At 33.6% G+C, this 18,784-nt stretch overlaps 1 protein-coding gene across 1 annotated transcript in view; it reads right to left on the bottom strand.

The window, feature by feature from the left end:
- Positions 1-18,784, bottom strand: part of FMN1 (formin 1) — a 143,621-nt gene that overhangs the window by 86,908 nt on the left and 37,929 nt on the right. Inside the window, exons 4-5 of the mRNA XM_048058754.2 lie at positions 11,880-12,676; positions 9,305-9,455 (exon numbers count right to left, since the gene is read on the bottom strand). Coding sequence (XP_047914711.2) covers positions 9,305-9,455; positions 11,880-12,676 — 948 coding nt within the window. The remainder of the gene's footprint in view (positions 1-9,304; positions 9,456-11,879; positions 12,677-18,784) is intronic.

An 18,784-nucleotide genomic window follows, 5' to 3' on the forward strand; every position in this document is an offset into this window, starting at 1 on the left:
ACTAGCCTCAGACTACCTGAAATAGTTTCAGTGAAGTGAAATCTATAATTGACGGCTAATATTTTATTCATTATAGAGCAAAAATGGAGCAATAAGACAACAGAATAGCTCAAATTGGGCATAAAACTATTCTAAAACACAGTAGTAATACTGAAGAATTACATAGGACTTTTGTTACAGGTTTTAAAACCAATGTGCAACTTGAAAGATTTTGCAACAAAAACATAAAATCAGTGCTAAAACAAAGAACATGTTTTCCAAAATACTCATTTTGCTCCCAAATAATGCTTATTTTGGGGAAATTACTGACAGATAATTAAATGATTGTATGAATTCTAAACGGAAAGGAGATACAAAAAATTCTGCAGTTTTCTAGCTCATAAAAACCGTAAGGGAAATAAAATGGAAGTTTGTAAAGACTGCATTGAACTATTTAGTCTATGCTTTTAAAAGACAAATCACTGATCACCTCTCAGCATATTGGGACTTGCATTTTGCTGGCAGTGACAGGTAAGAAGCTAAAATCCAGCTGACACCAGTTGATGCTGCTATGCCAGCTGGCAGGGTTTGCCAGCTGCCTGCTGCTCCTCCAGACTATGAATGTATCGTTGTAATGGATGCAGCATCTACTGGCTCAGTAACAAAGCAGTGGTTGCCGGTGCTAATGTATTTAATTCACTGATCCATAACATTATTTGCTCGACATGGTGTTCCCTGTTTTTTTAACGTTATTTCATTGATTTGCTGTAAACAAGTACCTCTTTTATATCTTTCAATATTTATCATATAACTTAAAAGAAGAGGCATACTGAAGCTCAAATACATTCATAAATTCTTCTGTCATTCCCATTAAAAGGTGTTTCTCTAATGTAGCCAGAAATGTATTTCATTAAATATTACACGTCAGACTTCACTGTTTTGTCTAACTGCAATGTCTACATTCTGTCCAGGACACTTACTGGTGCTGAAATCTGAACAGATTCAGTTTACTTTAGTGATTAAAAGCTAAATCCTTCCTCCTGCTGGTGCATGGATTCTTTCCATAATATTTAAATTTATTGAGAGAAACTATAAGCTAAAAGGCTGTTCTGTATATCAGAGTGTTTCCCTACATTCCCACTCATTAACTTTTATAGTGAAGTCAACAACCTGGACCCATAAGTAGTCTGCTGAAACCCTGTTGAAACAGAAGAGGAATATCCTGCTCAAGAAGCAAGTAAGCACGCCCCGCAGGCCATTCTACATAAACACCGCAAGACTACCAATGAAATTTTGGAAGCTTAATACTATACATTATCTCTTCTATACCTTCTCAAAGGAGAGCGAGATTTAACCATTTTTTATTTACTTAACCTGGATGAACCATAGTTTTATATTTTATCCATGTTCCTAATATTTTAGGAGACATGTATTTCTAACTGCAATTCTATTGGATGAAGAAAAAAAACATTTTTTAGCTTTCCTTTCTAAAGGACAAGCAAGTGGCAATATTTCCAGATAAAATAAGGGGTAAGAAATCTAGTAAATCTGATAGTAATTTCTATCAAAACCACGTGAATAAAACAAAACCACAAAATAGATATTTACCCTTTATGGATACCTTCCCCATCCTACATGACTGCAGAGCTTTGTGGCAAATAAGGAAATGCTGTATTCATTCTTCTCAGCACAGCACAAAAAATAAAAGAAAGTGAGAGTGCCTCAGAAGAGCACGCACTAGCATTTTACTACTTTTACTCAAGTTTGAACACTGTTTATTATCTTATGCAGACAGCTGAAGACAGTCATTGTGTTTCAACCCTGCAAAGCTTCCAACATTTTCTGCAGTATCTGCTCTTCTTGCAGAAACACAAAATTCATTAATTGTAATTCCTCATTTAGTTAGATGGACAAAAAACTTGCTGACAGACATATCCCTTTCAGTTAAAAAAATGCAATTCACTCAAAATATTGACACTCTTCTTAAATGAGAACACATGTTAATAATTATGTGAAGTCTGTTAGAGATAATAGACAACAGAGAAGCCATTATCTTTAATGTCCTCCTGCGTCTTTGAAATGATAATCATTGCACTAAAGGGCCAAAAATGATTGATGGACTTTCATTTGGAGCATACACCTGACACAAATTACTTTACATTTACTTTTTTTTTTTTTTTTGGCAAGAAGACGACAGAGTGGCATCGCAAACATCCAACTATCCTGTTTCTTGAAAAAAGCATAGGAGGATAAGTTTGTCACAAGTCCTCAAATATACTGGAAAAAGCATGTAACTTCACTAATGGAGCTACAGAATGCACATGGAATAAATCACAGTGAAGGAATGCTCTTTTCTAAATTACCTTTTTTTTTTTTTTTTTTTTTTTTCCCCCAGGCTTACAGGGCATCATAGCTTAATACATAATGGATCTTGCTTTTTATTTCATTTGCAATTACATTTCCTAATTCCCCTTTTCTTCTGTTTGGTACTACAAGAACAGGTTTTGATTCTGCAAATCTAACAGGAAAGGGGAGCCCTATGGCTTGAAAACAATTACATGTGCCTACCAGCTTAAAAATTTGCATGGACATGTACAGACAAGAAATATTACCAGTTTAGAATGAATGAAAACAAAATTCTTTGCATGTAAAACTTCAGTGCTTCATCTGACATGAAAATGTCTATAGAAGATTTTCACAGTCTGGGAAAGACACTTCAAATTATATTCAAATCTGTTGAAAGCTGAGTTCTTTCAAAAAGGACAGATGATTATTTTCAGCAAAATAGGTTAGAGTTTTTATATATTGATTGTTTTCTGTTTTCATTGTTTTCATAAACAGCTACAGACCTTAATGGTAATGTATTTAATCTATAGTTGAACATTTTTGGTACATGAAAAATTTATATTTGAGGTCCATTTACAATTTCATTTGTAGAACTTAAAATATTTTCTTAAATAAATCATACATTCCTAGACAAATGCTTTAATGGTATTCTTACTGGATAATACAATAGGTACAGAAATCATATATTCAGAAAGCTACAACTGAAATCTAAGCTTAAGAAAATACAGTGATGATAATGAAAACAGTCCAGTTTACTAGTGGCACAGTGATACTTTAAAAATTGGGTCACAAAATAGGAGTCACATTCAACATGCATTAAGGTCTAAACGTCCGACGAAATAGGACAATCATCCATACAGGCTGGGTGGACAATGGATTGAAAGCAGCCCTGAGGAGAAGGAAGGACCTAGGGGTGTTGGTTGACAAGAAGCTCAACATGAGCCAGCAATGTGCGCTTGCAGAGCAGAAAGCCAACCGTATTTGGGCTGCACCAAAACAAAACAAGCATGGCCAGCAGGCTGAGGGAGGTGATTCTCCCCCTCTGCTCTGCTCGTGTGAGACCCCACCTGGAGCACTGTGTTCAGCTTTGGGGCTTGTATATTGTCCTTTTTCTTCCCCAACACAAGAAGGACATGGAAGTGTCAGAACAAGTCCAGAGGAGGGCCACAAAGATGATCAAGGAGCTGGAGCACCTCTCCTATGAAGAGAGGCTGAGGGAGTTGGGGTTGTTCAGCCTGGAGAAGAGAAGGCAATGGGGAGACCTTATAGTGGCCTTCCAGTCCCTAAAGGGGGCTGCAGGAAAGCTGGGGAGGGACTCTGTCAGAGTAACCAGGTGGATCTAGCCCTTTTTCTTCCTGATTTCCAATAAGCTGTAACTTTTAAGTCATTTTGAAAGCGAGGCCCAACTAGATGCGTAAGAAAAATCTTAGCTACAGACCACAGTACCTTGAACGCTGTAAATATATTTAGGTCCTCTGTATATTGCCAAGTTGCATCATACTAGTAACATAAATATTTAAATTAAGCTAATTCAATTAACCAAAATCAGAGAGAAACTGATTTGATTCATATGCAGGTGCTAAAAAACTCCACTTATTTATTTTTGTCTAGTAACTTTGACTTTGCCTGCTGCATATTCAACCACTTCAGAACTAATCTAGAAAATAAATCCCACTCATACATTATTCATCCATCTAGAGTCTCTGGGAAAGTCAGGGTTCAAGCTATTGCCTCTTTTCCATTTCATAAATATCACATCCAAGAAACCACTGCATTGTATTATCTTGTATAAGACTAAAATGCCTATAGTCTTACACTTCAAAAGCATCATTGTAAGAAAACAATTGCATTTATTAATCCTTAAAGATATTGCACAGTATTTTGCTCTAACATAGGGACATAACTAATACATGACATAAATTCTCCCCATCCAGAAGACAGGCTCTACTCTTAAGAAATAATACCTAGAAGACTAGAATATTTATTTTGATTGTTATTTACATACAACTGTAGAACTTTACATGACTGCTTACTTGCAGGGGAGATAAATGCATGAGAATCTGTGTTTTACGAAATATTTCAGGGAATGCAGAGCTGGAAAAAACAAAACAAAACAAAACAAAAAAACAGTTCTTCCAAATCTGCTGAATTTTCCATAGGAGTGCATGAGCTGTCATATACCCTATAGAATTTCTAAAGCCCAGATAAGCATAACTGTAACAAACATTAAGAATATGTAAGTGTACCAGAAGGTACATCTGACCTTAATTTATACTACATTAATATTTAAACAATATTATTTTCATATTTTATCACTGTCAAATGAATATACTGTATATGCCTAAAACATACATGAAATCTCCCTCCATGTAATCCTTTAAGACACTATCTTGCCATTACTGTTGGAAGGTTCTTAACTTCCCTTCCTTTTTTTCCCCACGTAGTTGTCAGAATACCTTATTTTTTAATTACTGCACTGCTAGTTATAGTAATTACATTCTTACACAAGGATGACAGCCTCAAGAAACTACCGTAACTGACTTAGTAAGCCAATTTCTGTCAGGCACAAAAGCAATGAATTTGGGAGTCACAGAAGCACTTCCACTCAAAAAAAGGACTGCCAGCTGTCTTCAACCATAGGAGTATGGACAGAAACTGGACTTTATGACTTTAAATTGAGCATCATGATGTTGGAAAGGCACTCAAAACGTCATCCAAAGCATTTCTGTACTTCAATACAGTATCAACTATATGTGTATAATTCTAAACAAATTTTCTTAATGATCTATCTCCCAATACAGAAACACATTTTCCCCAGCCAAAAGTGCTCTACATTCCTTTGGTATCCTTACTCTTAAAAAGCTTTTCATAATTTTTCTTTGCAGCAGCTGTATGCACTTGATGATACTTACTGTGTGTCCCATATCAACCTCCTCTTTTCTAGACTAAACAATCATAATCATTGAATTTTTCTCAGAGACTACTTTTACACTTCTGATCATTCCCACTTTTCTTGACTCTTCACAGTTAGCAAACATTTTTAATGAAGGCCTGGAGTGCCTAAATCTAGACGCAGTTCTTAACTGAGACATGGCTAAGTAGATTGTCTTGCAAGCAACACCTCTGTTTATATATCAGTCTTGTTTTCCCTTTCTGTAGTACCGTGATTTGACAATTCATGCTCCTCATGCTCCATTACAATTCCTGGATCCTTTCTGCTAAACTGTCACCTAGACAGTCAGTTGTACCCCATCTTACTTCTAAGTAGGTAGATTAACCTTAACTGTACAGACTTGTGCTTATCCCTATTTCTCAGATCATACCACTGAAACATAAAAACTTTCTAAAGGGTCTAATCCAAAACATATGCAGCCTCTTGCAACTAAATGATAGCTGCAGAGTTAATATTCCATTATCCAGGTCACAAGTGAAAATATGGAGATGACCAGACCCAGCACTGATCCCCACAGAATCCTCAATGTATTCTCCTATCTTGACAACGATGATATGGATGTGTATAAAATATATTATGTATTATAAATATTATAAATTTTACATTGTATTTTATATATGGTTACACATGTAATTATATACATGAATAAAAATATATACTGAGTATAACTTTCCAAATAGCATTGGACATCATCAGTTCCATTTATGTAGGACAAGATTTAGATATTTCTGGCTGAAAATGGCAGATTATCTATCACCTATAAGCAATAAAAGTGTAGTTGACAGTGAATGGTTTAATCAGGATTGTCCTAAGGTGTCTACTATGTGGACAAATAGGTAAGAATAGAACAAAGTGAAATTTCTATAGGTTTAATGTGATGTTTTGCACTTAAGCATTCATTTCACAGACGATGCATACAAAGTGTTCTGACTGACAAAAAAAATAATCTGAGAATAAGTTAAGTATTATGATTTTATTTGAAACTGCAAGAGAAATGTAAATAGGTAGTAAAGATTTCATAATTCAGCAAACCACTAATTGTTAAAGTCTCCTTAGTTTTTATAAAGAAGACCCAGTTAAATAAGAAACTATTCCCCTTGGATTTGAAAGACCGACTCTTCCAATTGCACAAGAAACTTGATTGTGAAGCACTGATTTAATTCTCATTCAAGGAGAAAAGTATTAAGTAATCATGTTTTAACAAGGGATCCTGCACAGCCTATCGGCCTGTAATTTTTCTAAATACCAAGCATGCCAAACATAGCTTGTATAAGATGGTATTAAATGGGACAAAAATTTGGGTGGGTGAGAAGAGATGTAATGTAACGAATAGGTCAACACTAAGATGTAGTATTAAATAAAATAGTTTACCTATGCCAAACACAAAATGCTACTCCAGATTCTACAGCTGTAGCTGTATCTTTCTTGGGAAGGCTTTTTTACAAAACATAAAATAGTGATTTACAAAGAATCATAAAATGATACAGTATCAGCTAAAAACACATAACACATGATGAACATCATCAGATTCATCTTTCATACTGTCTGTATAAAGCATTTTTAACCAGACTATACAATTCCATACACCAGGACACACCATACTTAAGACCAGACAAGCACATATTTGCAGCACTGTAGCAGAGAAAATGATTGCTGCTAAAGCTCTTCTGGATCGATGTAACTGTTAGAAAAAAGGTAAGAGAAGTTGAATGATGAGGTAAAGCATGAGAAAGGACAAATGAAGCCAGCAGAACTGATAGTTCTACATTAATCTACAAGAGCTTTCTGTTACCATCTACTTATAAACCATACTGTAATTAAACAAAATACCTTCCTATCATCATTTCACTCACAGCCCACCAAGATTGATCCATTGGAACTAGCCCACCGACATCTGGGATTTCAGAGAGACAAAGGAAAACACAGGACTATATAAAGACCAATTGTCTAAAAATTTCAACTGCTACTATGTGTCATTTAGCAAAGAAAGTTGGAAAGACAGAATATAAAATAAGAAATGCTTATAAACCTAATTAAATTCAAATTTCATTTGAATTCTAAAAGCTGATTTTTTTTTTCCAATGGTTCAAATGACAGAAATTTTAATATTATTGTGCAAAAGATTTTGAAATGTTCACTGAAAAAAAACCACACTACATGGTTTGTAATACCATGATCATAATCCCAAGAGTTTCACCAAACTAAATAACACATATTATATATAACTTTTAAACTTTGGGGGATTTAATTTTGTATTTTTGAGGAACTTTTTTATTCCTATAATTCCAGTAAATATGTTCCTAGTATTAAAAACTTTCCTTTTAAAAACAAAACAATTTAATTCAACCACTGACATAAATAAAGAAAATATCTTTGTAAGAAAACATTGTTTTCTCACAAGCAATGGTACTTATTATTACACCATTATTTCCTACATTGTATAGAATAACTACTATCCAGTTTTGGATAAAGTTAAGAGGGATCATTGAAATATCATGCTGCTGTAATTTAGTTTACAAAGCTGTAAGGAAAAAGAATAATGCACATTGATCTTTCAGAAAACAGGACTAATACTAATCTGTTTTGCTGCCACAGACCTAGAGACCCAGATATATTCCTTTAGCTGCTGGTATTTTGAAATAAATAGGTAATTGTTCATGCTGTTTCCCCATTGAAGTTACACTGGTTACAAGCTACAAGCACTTAAGTGTTTATCAAGTAAAATGTAATATAAAAATATTTTTCATAGGGGTGCTTGTATCCAGCTTCAATCTGATATTTAAAGGACTGTAACATTAAATATTGTCTTTAGGGTATACTTCCAAATGCCAGCATGCTCCCACCCTCCAACTCCCCACCAGCCTCCTTTCTCATTTTTCACTTTCGGTATCACATTAGTTTGAATTTCATAAGTTCTACAGCCTCATTTACGTTTCTCATTAATTACTACATTAAGTGCAATACAGGAAGTTTATGATCAAAGATGTTTTGAAAGATTCAATTTCACTGATACACTTGTAGGAAAACTCACTTTATATGTATGATAAAATTGAAAAAGATAGATAGCACAGCTTACGTACAAAGTGCCCTCTTGTGGTTCCAAGCAGGTGAACTCAGATTTATGATACAGTATATATTTAAACAGGTTTGTAATCTATAACAATGTTGGTTTAGGAAAACATTATTCAACTATTGTTCAGACCAGAATTTTTCCTGCAGCAAATACTACTAATGCTATTTATTTGTTCTATATGCACATTGTAACTGAGCATATGCTCTCTCTGTAACAGATCACATCTGAGGCAAATAGTATCTGCTCTGATGATGAAATAGTTACTGCACAAACTTTTAGCCATCAAAGATATGATTGCCCTGTTCTTCCTTGACAGCTATTTAGCTATACCAGAAAAGTATTTTTTGACATTCTTTATTCAAAACAAGAAAGAGTGATTTTCCTATCTTCCCTTATACTTTATTTTTCCAATATTTAGAAATATAAATTTATATATTAATATAAATCACATGTTGATATTAATATTAATATAAATCTATATATTAAGATATATATTATAATATTTGGAAATATTTATAATTCTCAAAATTAATCTTAATGGAAAATATGCTTGCTAGAATAATTTAATTATAGCCTTTACTTATAAATAATTGCAAGGGCAGACACGGCCTGAAATACTGGTACTTTTATATACATATTTGAACTTCCATTCAGTTCTCCTGTACACTGCTTTTTCTACCTCACTAGGATATAGAACCTTCATTTTCACAAGGAAGAAACCTTCCAAGGTAAACAATAAATTTACCTGAATCATCTAGCTAGGGTTGATTCAGCAATCTTACCTGTTTTGCTTTAAAGTGGGATTTACAAACCAATCTATTATGCGCTAGTTCATCAAGAAATAAGAAATCAATTTTTTAAAAATGTAAAACAAAGCAGCAACAACAACAACAAAAAAGAAACCAAACCAAACAACAACAACAAAAAAGCTAATACAAAGAAACAATAAATACCTTTTTGGCTTTGTTTTTTTTTTCGTAAGTCTCTGATAATGGTTTTCTTTTTTCCTGAGTGGTGTCTTTGGAGAACAAATATTCAAACTCAGTAGTATCAAGTATATCAGGTTCTTCTAGTGATTCCCATAACATTGGTATAGCAGTTTTCCTATAAAGGGAAAGATAATAATAAAAATTCCACTAAATATCTATTAAAAAAATGTATCTTTAATAGAATTAAAACTCAAAACAACAAACATGGCTAGCACACATATAGCATTCCTTCTCTATACCTTTCTTTTGCAAGGAGTCAAAGTATTTTGCACAAGGCTGTGAAAGTAAGTGTAGCTAAGTTTAGCTACTTAGTAGACTACCTGTATGTATTGTGCAGTTTTTTTGTAAAACAACCAAATACTGCAACTGCAGCTTGTGCAAATACATCTCTAGAGATTTCTGCCACTTCAACTAGGATTAAGAGTATTTCAACAACAGCTTTTTTGAGTAATTCCAAGTAATCTGCTTAGACCTACAAAAATAAACAGTATCAACAAATAGTGACTACACTTTATTCAAGCACATTTTAAGAACATCGTAGAGGACTTGGTTCACTTGATGTTAGCCACAGATGCTTTATCCTCATAGTTATCATTGTTGCAGGTTTAAGGAATTATAACAATTATGTGGCCTATACTTTCAGAGACTGAACAGATTCTGCTTCATTCAACCAACTAGAAATTTTACGTGGAGATTATCATTCCTTTTCTTCTCAGCTTTCAAAACAGATGTAGTGTAGATAACCATCACCATCTACACTTGGAACCTATTAATGCAATCCTCTTGTTTTATCTGAATTTAGGAAAAATACTTAGTGGTGCTGCAAACTGAGTACTTCAATTCTGAAAGACTTTCAAAATTTCAATATTTTTTGCAAGTATGTGTGACAAAACTATCTTCAAACTACTCTTCTTGTCTTATGCTTATCAGTGGAAGATGGGCCCACTTCTTCCAGCAGATGTCACTAAAAGGCAATGAAATATTTTGCAATAATATATATACATATAGATATATATATGAAAACCCTATGAGCTACAAAGGGCTGATATCACCAAACATACATTTATTAGATGTAATATACAACAAATGTAGTACCTACCAACATAAGTGGGAAGAGAAATCCAAGTCATATAAATCCTTTTTTTCAAATTTAGGATTGTTTTTACTTAATACACAAACACATATTTATTACAGTGAATGTTTAAGAACTCTAATTTTTCCATTAGCATCCACTGATGAAGCATATTCAGTGTCACAGGAGGTGGCTAGAACTCAACAGCTTCACTCTTCCTGACATCAGCTGCAAAGATTTCACTGAAGAATGCTTTCTGGTTCTGTAAGAAGAACTTCAAAGTCCCAGAGAGCTTCTGCTCTGAACAGCAAACCCTTAAAAAAGTTTCCATTTCTAGTGCAGACCATAAAGTTGCTGGACCATTACAGCAGGTGACCAGCAGTTCACCATAACTATGACTTAGACTTTATTTTGCACTGAACAAGAGCTTGATGAACCAGCAATGTTTCAAAATGATCATCTTGATCTCAGTGAATCAACAGGAAGAATTACAACAAGGTTTATTTTTGGACCAACTGTCTATTCACTATTTTGCACTAGTATTTTGGGAAAGCAAAATGAAAATGCCAAAACTTCCTGCTCCAGAATATTTCGCTTCCTTTAATTCTGAAGCAATGAAAAAATACAACTCACACTTCATTAACTGTTTTTTCCTGTTTTATATTTTATATAAAATATGAACACTTTATGCTTGGTTACACCAGAGTAAAATTTCCAGAATTATGATTCTTTCTCATCAAAATAAATTCAGACAAAAAGCTGTAAACTATAATAAAAGTCATATTTAATTAAGACCGGTAAGCTTTTGTTTGTTTTAACTACAGAGGTCTCTATCAGCAGTGAGCCTCCTCCACGCTGGATATTTTACACTACAGGTTCCTGCACTGCATTTATTTATACATATGCTTCACGCTTCCTGCCCCCGGAGAATTATACACAGAGGTTAGTCCCAGTTTATTTTTTTCCAGAGCTGAAATTACAGAGGCTGACACAGTGCTTTGAAGATGGTATCGCCTCAAATGACTGGAAAGCTAAAGGAGATGAAACTCAAAGTTCTCACTTGACCAAATTCTACCATTTCAATTTTAATTCTAATTCTATTTAAAAATATATATTTTTTCACCTCCTGGCTAACTTTTTTTTTTTTCTTATCTCTTTAGTGCAAAGTCAAGGAACCATCAAAATATTTAGTTGCTTTGCCACTAGTTGTCCAGGGAGTACTTTGATTTTGGGGAATAAAACTATCAAACTTCTTCCCATTATAATGCACATCATTTTCATTTATATCTAACATTTTAAACCCATTTCTTCTTATTATTATTAGGCTTCTAGAACTGATTCCTTTTTTGTTTGTTTGTTTAGACATGTGAATTCCATGCCTCTACACTTATGTTTTACTTCTTGTTAAGACCATACACTTGTACACGTTGCATAAATAGCCATGAAGTCTAAATAAATATATTTTACCTGGTGCCTTGCAATTGTATCCGTGTCCAATACAAAGGCTTCATTGGACGGCTAGGTTCAATGGCAGGTTTCCGAGGACCTTGACTTGAAGATAAAGTGCTATTAAAAAAGAACCCAGGCCCAGGGGGTGGAGGGGGTGGAGGTAACCCAGATCCAGGCAGTGGAGGAGGAACAGGAGGTCCCAGCCCTGGAAGTGGTGGTGGTGGTGGTGGTGGTGATGGCACTTGAAAATCCCTACAGCCTTCAGAAAGTGGAGGTGGCAGTGGTGGCCCAGATCCAAACTGAAGTGTCAGTGAAGTCAAACCTGCTGGCAAAGGTGGTGGTGGAGGAACTAAACCTGGTAGTGAAGAATCGGGAAAGGGAGGAGGAGGAGGAGGAGGAGGAGGAGGAGGTGGTGGTGGCGGTGGAGGAGGCAACATTTGTTTTGGTTGACAAGATAAGACACTTTCTGAAGTTGGTACATTGTAACTGTCCTTATTTTCACTTTGGGCAGAAATACAATGTGTCAAAGAAGAAATATTAAGCTTTTTGGGTACTATTTGGTTATTTTTCACAGCTCTGTTTTCTTCTTCATTAGGCTTTATAAAAGTTTCTCTGTCAGTCTGTATACATACATTTCGGTATGTCTTTGGTGGGTTATCATCTTCAGTAGAAACAGCAATATCCTTTGCTTCTTCATTTCTTCTGTTTAATTTATTATCAAGTTCATTCTTCAGATGTGCAATGGCTTCCTCAAGCTGAGCAGTTGATACAGCATGTTCTCCACGAATATGGAATACCCTGAGTTCAAACTGAGACTGCAGAACAACAACAACAAAAAAAACCTCAGTGTACATATTTTGCTAAAGTGTTTATTTTATAGCAATTAAAAATTTTCACATTTAGACTATGCTTTTACAACCTATATTGACAGAAATACTTCACTTTCCCGGTTCTTAATGGCTTTATTGTAAGCTATTACATCAGTGGTTAATAATTAATCTTTAATGAAATGTAAGCAATATATAGTTCAGCAAAACACATTTTATGAGTAAATATACAGAATCCTGATTCAACAAATTCTAACTTGTCTTTATGCAGACTTAATGTTGTTTAGTTTCTGAATGCAGTAGCTAATAGTTCATCATGGAAAAAAGTTGCCTGTTTCGAACAGTATTTTACTGTTTTTATTTCATTTCGTAAATATACCTTATATTCTTAACATGTTAGGAGATTTTAAAAAAATATGAAAATCAACAGAAGGTGAAAATCTTCCTGGATAAAATATTAAATAAACAAATTACCAATCTATTAAAATTATTCTCATCAATTAAATTCAGAGAGATACACACAAATTCTCCCTCAAAATTATCACTAGATTAAAACTGCTTTTTACCAAATATCTTTTAATCTGTAATTCAGAGAAAATATAAATAAATCTTAGAACCATAAAGAAATTATGAAGATTTCACTGAGGTAGAATGAAATAGCAAATGTCTTTCAAGAATATACAAAACAAGGAAGAAAACCAAACTTTTCTTACCCTTTAACTTGATTTCCCCCATTTCTGATGTAATTCTTGCAAAGATAATTAAACAGTTTTGTACTGGAAATAACCCAACTTCAATTAAGTTTTATAGACTAACTAGAATGTATATTTGAACATCTTTCACTTGTTTTTTTTTTGTTTTTACACTGTTACTCTACCAAAGTTTGTCATGGCTCAGCTTAATTAGTAGTTTATTTAAACTATCACAAGATTTTATGCCATTTGAATTGCTCCAGAGCAATCACTTTTCTTTTTAAATCCAGCATACTGATATATAAACAAAATAATGAAGTAAATTTGCCTTAGGGAATTCAGTTATTTTATTTTTTTTCATCACAGTATTTTGCCCCTATTGGATATCAAAAACTCCACAACAGAACAATTTACTTTGAACATTCAAGACTTTCCCAGTTGTAAACCTGAAGTCACCTTAAAAAACACACTGTAAAACAAACACAGTATTTAACATAACTACTTAAGAAATTTAATTGGGCATGAAATCAACTCTAGTAGCATTATATTCCTTTTCAGTTACAGATCTGCAGTCTTTAATTTTTAATACAAAACTGTTGGTTTAAACTTAAAATTATATCCAACATGAAAATTTTATCCTTTCTCTTGTTTTTTATTCTTTCATATTTTGAAAATTGATTTCTGTTCATTACAATAACATTTGTATTATTTTTAACAAGAATTAATACGAAAACTACCAAGGACAAAAGAGAAAACCAGGCTTAACAAACATGACCCATTGGGAACCTATGTTGAACATCTCATCAATGGAGAAGATGAGTATTATCCAACTGGCTGAAATATCAAAGAGCAGTAAGTAATAAAAGAAGTTTTGATTTTAATTACCTTACATCTCAAAACAAATCTTGTTCATCAGAATAAGATTAAGTAATATTGTAACCTTCTTACATCACTATGATAGTATTTTTAACAGAATTTTAAGAATATGTACAAATATGTTAATACATACTATTTACATATATACAGATACATAATAATGAAGGTCTGTTTCCTGGCAATTATTTCTTTCTGAGAGTTGAAATGCTTTGAAATTTTATAACAAATCAAAAATCCATAGAGATCAAACAGCACACAGCTGTTCCATGTGGTGAGAATTTAAACTTTCATTTTCTGTCATGTAATATGGTAATTATGTATGAAGTCCATTATATTTTCTTTATTACATCACAAAGGATTAATTAGGTATCATCACGTAATATTAAGCGATAATGAGAAGCAGCATGTTCTAAACTTAGGCACCTTTAACTCCTGAAATTTAGTTACTATATAAAAAAAATAAATTAAAAAAATCCAATTTTCACTTGTCTGTAGTTTCAAACTTTTTACGTGTTACTGCTTACTAGAATGCAGTCTCAGAATTCAGGCTGCAGAATACTTACTGATAATAACTAGACTTGAATACACAAATCTGGAAGAACCATATGCAGAGTTCAAACCTAAATTAACTTAAATACAATTACCTATATTAACTACATTAAACTAAATTTCAACTAAATTAAGATTTGCAGCAACTTTTTTGTCAAACAACTGCTCAATGTGCAAGATGATTTCTTGGCTTTACAAACTGGTTGTTGCTTAAAATTTTGAGATTTACATTAGGTTAGAATCTTTCTTCTGATATATTATCAAATTTATAGTTGCTATTTTATACCATAGTATAAACACTATAGTTTGTAGTTATTACAGTAAATCATACTAGTTACTAACTAGTATAGAAGTTAGTTAGTAAGCTATCGTACAGTTTATAGTTAGTAAAGATAAATCATTAAATGTTGCTACAGCAATTGCTGATGCAGTACATATCTTAATATAAACAAATCTTACATTGAAATGGAATATAAAAGAATCTAATTACACCTTACAATTTCAAGTGGGAAACAGATCAATCAAAATTTACTTTTTTACTACAAGCTATAACTGGAATCCTGAAATATTAAAAATATAATGTTAACACAGACATTTTATTCAATATAAATTGTTGTTAGAAGGACTTGGAAGGACTTGTACACAATCCTTCCAGTTAAAAGACTGCTTTCATCTCAAGGGGTACTAAAGTGTTGTGCTTTTTTCTTTAACTACAGTATACATATGCATACTAAGCTTACAGTTTTATTTCCAGGTGTCTGTCAACACTCCTTTAAAATGTTTATGATGACTACTTAACGCTACCTGTGGCTGATGATAAGAACAGATTTTTTACCGAAACTCAAATCCATAGGAATTACAGTTACACAGAGATCAAAATATTCAGATCTTGTTGCTGAGTCATGTCAGCAATATACGGAGTCTGTTGCATACTACACCATGAAAGAGATTCCTAGAGTGTTTGACAACAGCTGTAAGATGAACAACGACTAATGGCTATCATGAGAACATAATAGCTTGGACACAACTATTTAAAGCAGAAGGAAACAGACATTTTTTTAAACAGGAAACAATGTCTGAGGGAAGGAAGGTGTGGGAAGTCTGGAGGGCTGGAAGATACAGGTAGATGGCTGGAAACTAAAGCTTAGAAAGTCACGCTATGCAGCATGAATGAACCTGATTTATTCCTGAAGAAGGGTAAAAGATGTGGAAACCTATCACAGTAAAATGTCTATACAAGTATCTGTACAAAATGAAAATATTATGAATAATTTAGGGAATAATTTAAGAATAATTTAAATAAAGATTTATTTTCTCTAGATTACTGTTAAATGTACCAGGTTAGAGGTAGGTAATTTCAATAAAACCTTACCCCTATTTCCTCTTCATATTGTCAGTTCAGAAGAAACTATAAGTATACAAATAAATTCATATAACCACGTACTGTAACAGCTTTAACATGCTAAAATCAGATCTCAATTATAAATTTGAAAGTACCTCCTGGGTATCTTAACCCTAATCTGCATAGCAATATGCTGCTGAAAAAAGTTGGTACAATCTTTCACGCGCTCATTGTCAATATTACATCTGAAAACGATGCTATGCTAGTATGCTGCATAACAGTCTAAGAATTCAGAAAAATTTTATCAGATTCATAAGCGATCTGAAATTCAGTGCTAAAATTGGTAAAAGAGAACTGCAGTGTACATAGCCACTGAAGGGACTGATCAGTGTGACGGCAATTCTATGGGAAAACGATCAGTAAAGGACAGTGCGTCACAAACGGATTGTGAGTCAGCAACTCTGGGTGAAAATATATAAACAGAAATGTCATACGTAATAAAAATAAAGTAACACTTGTGCTCTACTCAGTGCTAGTGAAAGCTGTGGTGTTCAGTCTGTGAAAAATGCTGTCCCTCTGTTCATGATAATTTCTATTGAAATCTGGGGCAGCTTATTCAGTATTCTTTTTCCAGGTTCTATGTATGTTGCCTTCATCTCACCCTTATGAAATAATGGCCCCTGTCTTTCCTTGATTTCTTTGTTTCTATGGCTGAACTTCACCCTATCTGTAAAATTTGTTTTGCAAGATGTAACTTAGCTTGTTGTCAACTGTCCTTTCAATTTCACTGTTCTTCTGACCTCTAACACTAGCCTTTCTGTTCAATGTACATCTTTTTCTATTCTTCCTTGTCTATTTCCACCCAACATCCATTCTGAAGAGGCTGAATAAATAAATATGCAGTTAGGTCTAGCCCTCCCCCTTTCAACCTTTGTTTTGCTCCCCCTTCTGCCCTCGGTCAGAATGCAGGTTACAGAGGTTTTGCACCTCTGATTCTGACCAAATATAGGCCGTGCCTATCCGCTATTCAAGCCTCATTGGTACAGTCACACTCACAAATGAGTTTCTTTTATTTCTCAAGATTTGTCTTGTACTTGCCATCAGAACAGGACATCCATTTTCCTTGAGTAAAATCACCTCACCAAAGCAAATGGTCCCAGCTGACTCTCAGTTCCCTTAAACGCTGACTTTATATATAAGATTAGAAGGTCAGTATTACATATTACACTCTTCCAAAAAATATACCACTATCAACGGGTAAAATACAAATAAAAGTCATCTCTAAAAAGTAAAATTGCCCCTTTTACTGAAATACATATTGCCGTAACATAAAGATGATTTTACAAATAACAAAAATATTCCTGTATTTTTTCCCTTATACCCAGCCCTCTGTTGTATGAGTGCCTTCCAGTGACTTCCTTTTTGCACCCGTGACTTTATGCAGCACAGACTAAAAAAAGGCAAGAAGATAAATTTTCTGAAATAATATTGAGACTCAGAAACATCTGAAACATATTCAAATGCAGAAGAAAGGCCAAATGCTGAATCAGTGTATTTTATCTCCACCTCTCATTACAGACTCAGATAATAAAGCACATAACTTATCACAAATGAGATTAAATTCTCTCTTTCAGGATGCAACCTGCAGGTTGCCTAAATGTCTTTGAAATGATAATATGGATTGGCAAACAAATTGTGTAATACCAATGTGATGGCTTTTCTCTGTGCTTTGATAAGTAACAAAGATTAAAGTTGAATTTAGTACAGCCAGTAATAGTCCATATAGTCAATTAAATGCAATGAAATCAATTATATTTGCTGTGTTACTGCTTTATATAATGTGATTTTACATGGACAAAGAAAAAGAATAGTTTGTATGTACAAATATGATGAAACAATAAATCTATATAGCAATCTACATTCAAAAATTAGCTGCTGGCCTACAAATGTTTAAAAAAACTTTGAAAACTGCAATGGTAAGACATTCTTTAGAACACTGTTTAGAGCAAGCAACACGCAAAACTTTTCTTTGAAAACAGCATGTTAATGCTGCACTGCTAATGCTTAATATTTTCTCACTGGTGTTAACAGTGCAATTCTACTCCGAAGGGTGACTGCGTAAAAATGGCACGTCTGTAATGAACAGCCATTCAACGTATGTCAGACACAGACCACATCTTTAACTGAAAAACTTATACTTTTACTAGTTTTTAACTCCAATTAGCCTGGAAAAACAACACAGTAGTGAGAAAGCCCAATTTTATTCCCTTCTCTGACTTTATACAGTGATTGTTACATCTAATGAGTCACTTATCTTATGCCAAGCTATGAAAATAAAAAAAAAAAGAAAAGGAACAAAGAAAATGCAAAGTATCTAAGGATAGTTTCATATACTATTTTACCACTGGAAATGCTCTTAGGGGGAAAAAAAAAAAAAGGTAAGAATTCTTGAGTTGCTGCTGAAACTTTTTTTTTTATAGACTTCACAGCTTTTTTTTTTAATAGCATTTTGGTCATCAAAGTACTGTGCATAGAAAAGAGAGGAAAAACATTTTTCAAAGACAGCCTCTGACTTTTTGTTCCTCTTAAGTGATTTCATCTTCAGTTTTTGGAAGAGCTCACACTTTTTATTCTTGC

Source organism: Anser cygnoides, chromosome 5, assembly GCF_040182565.1.
Source record: "Anser cygnoides isolate HZ-2024a breed goose chromosome 5, Taihu_goose_T2T_genome, whole genome shotgun sequence".
Lineage (NCBI taxonomy): Eukaryota > Metazoa > Chordata > Aves > Anseriformes > Anatidae > Anser > Anser cygnoides.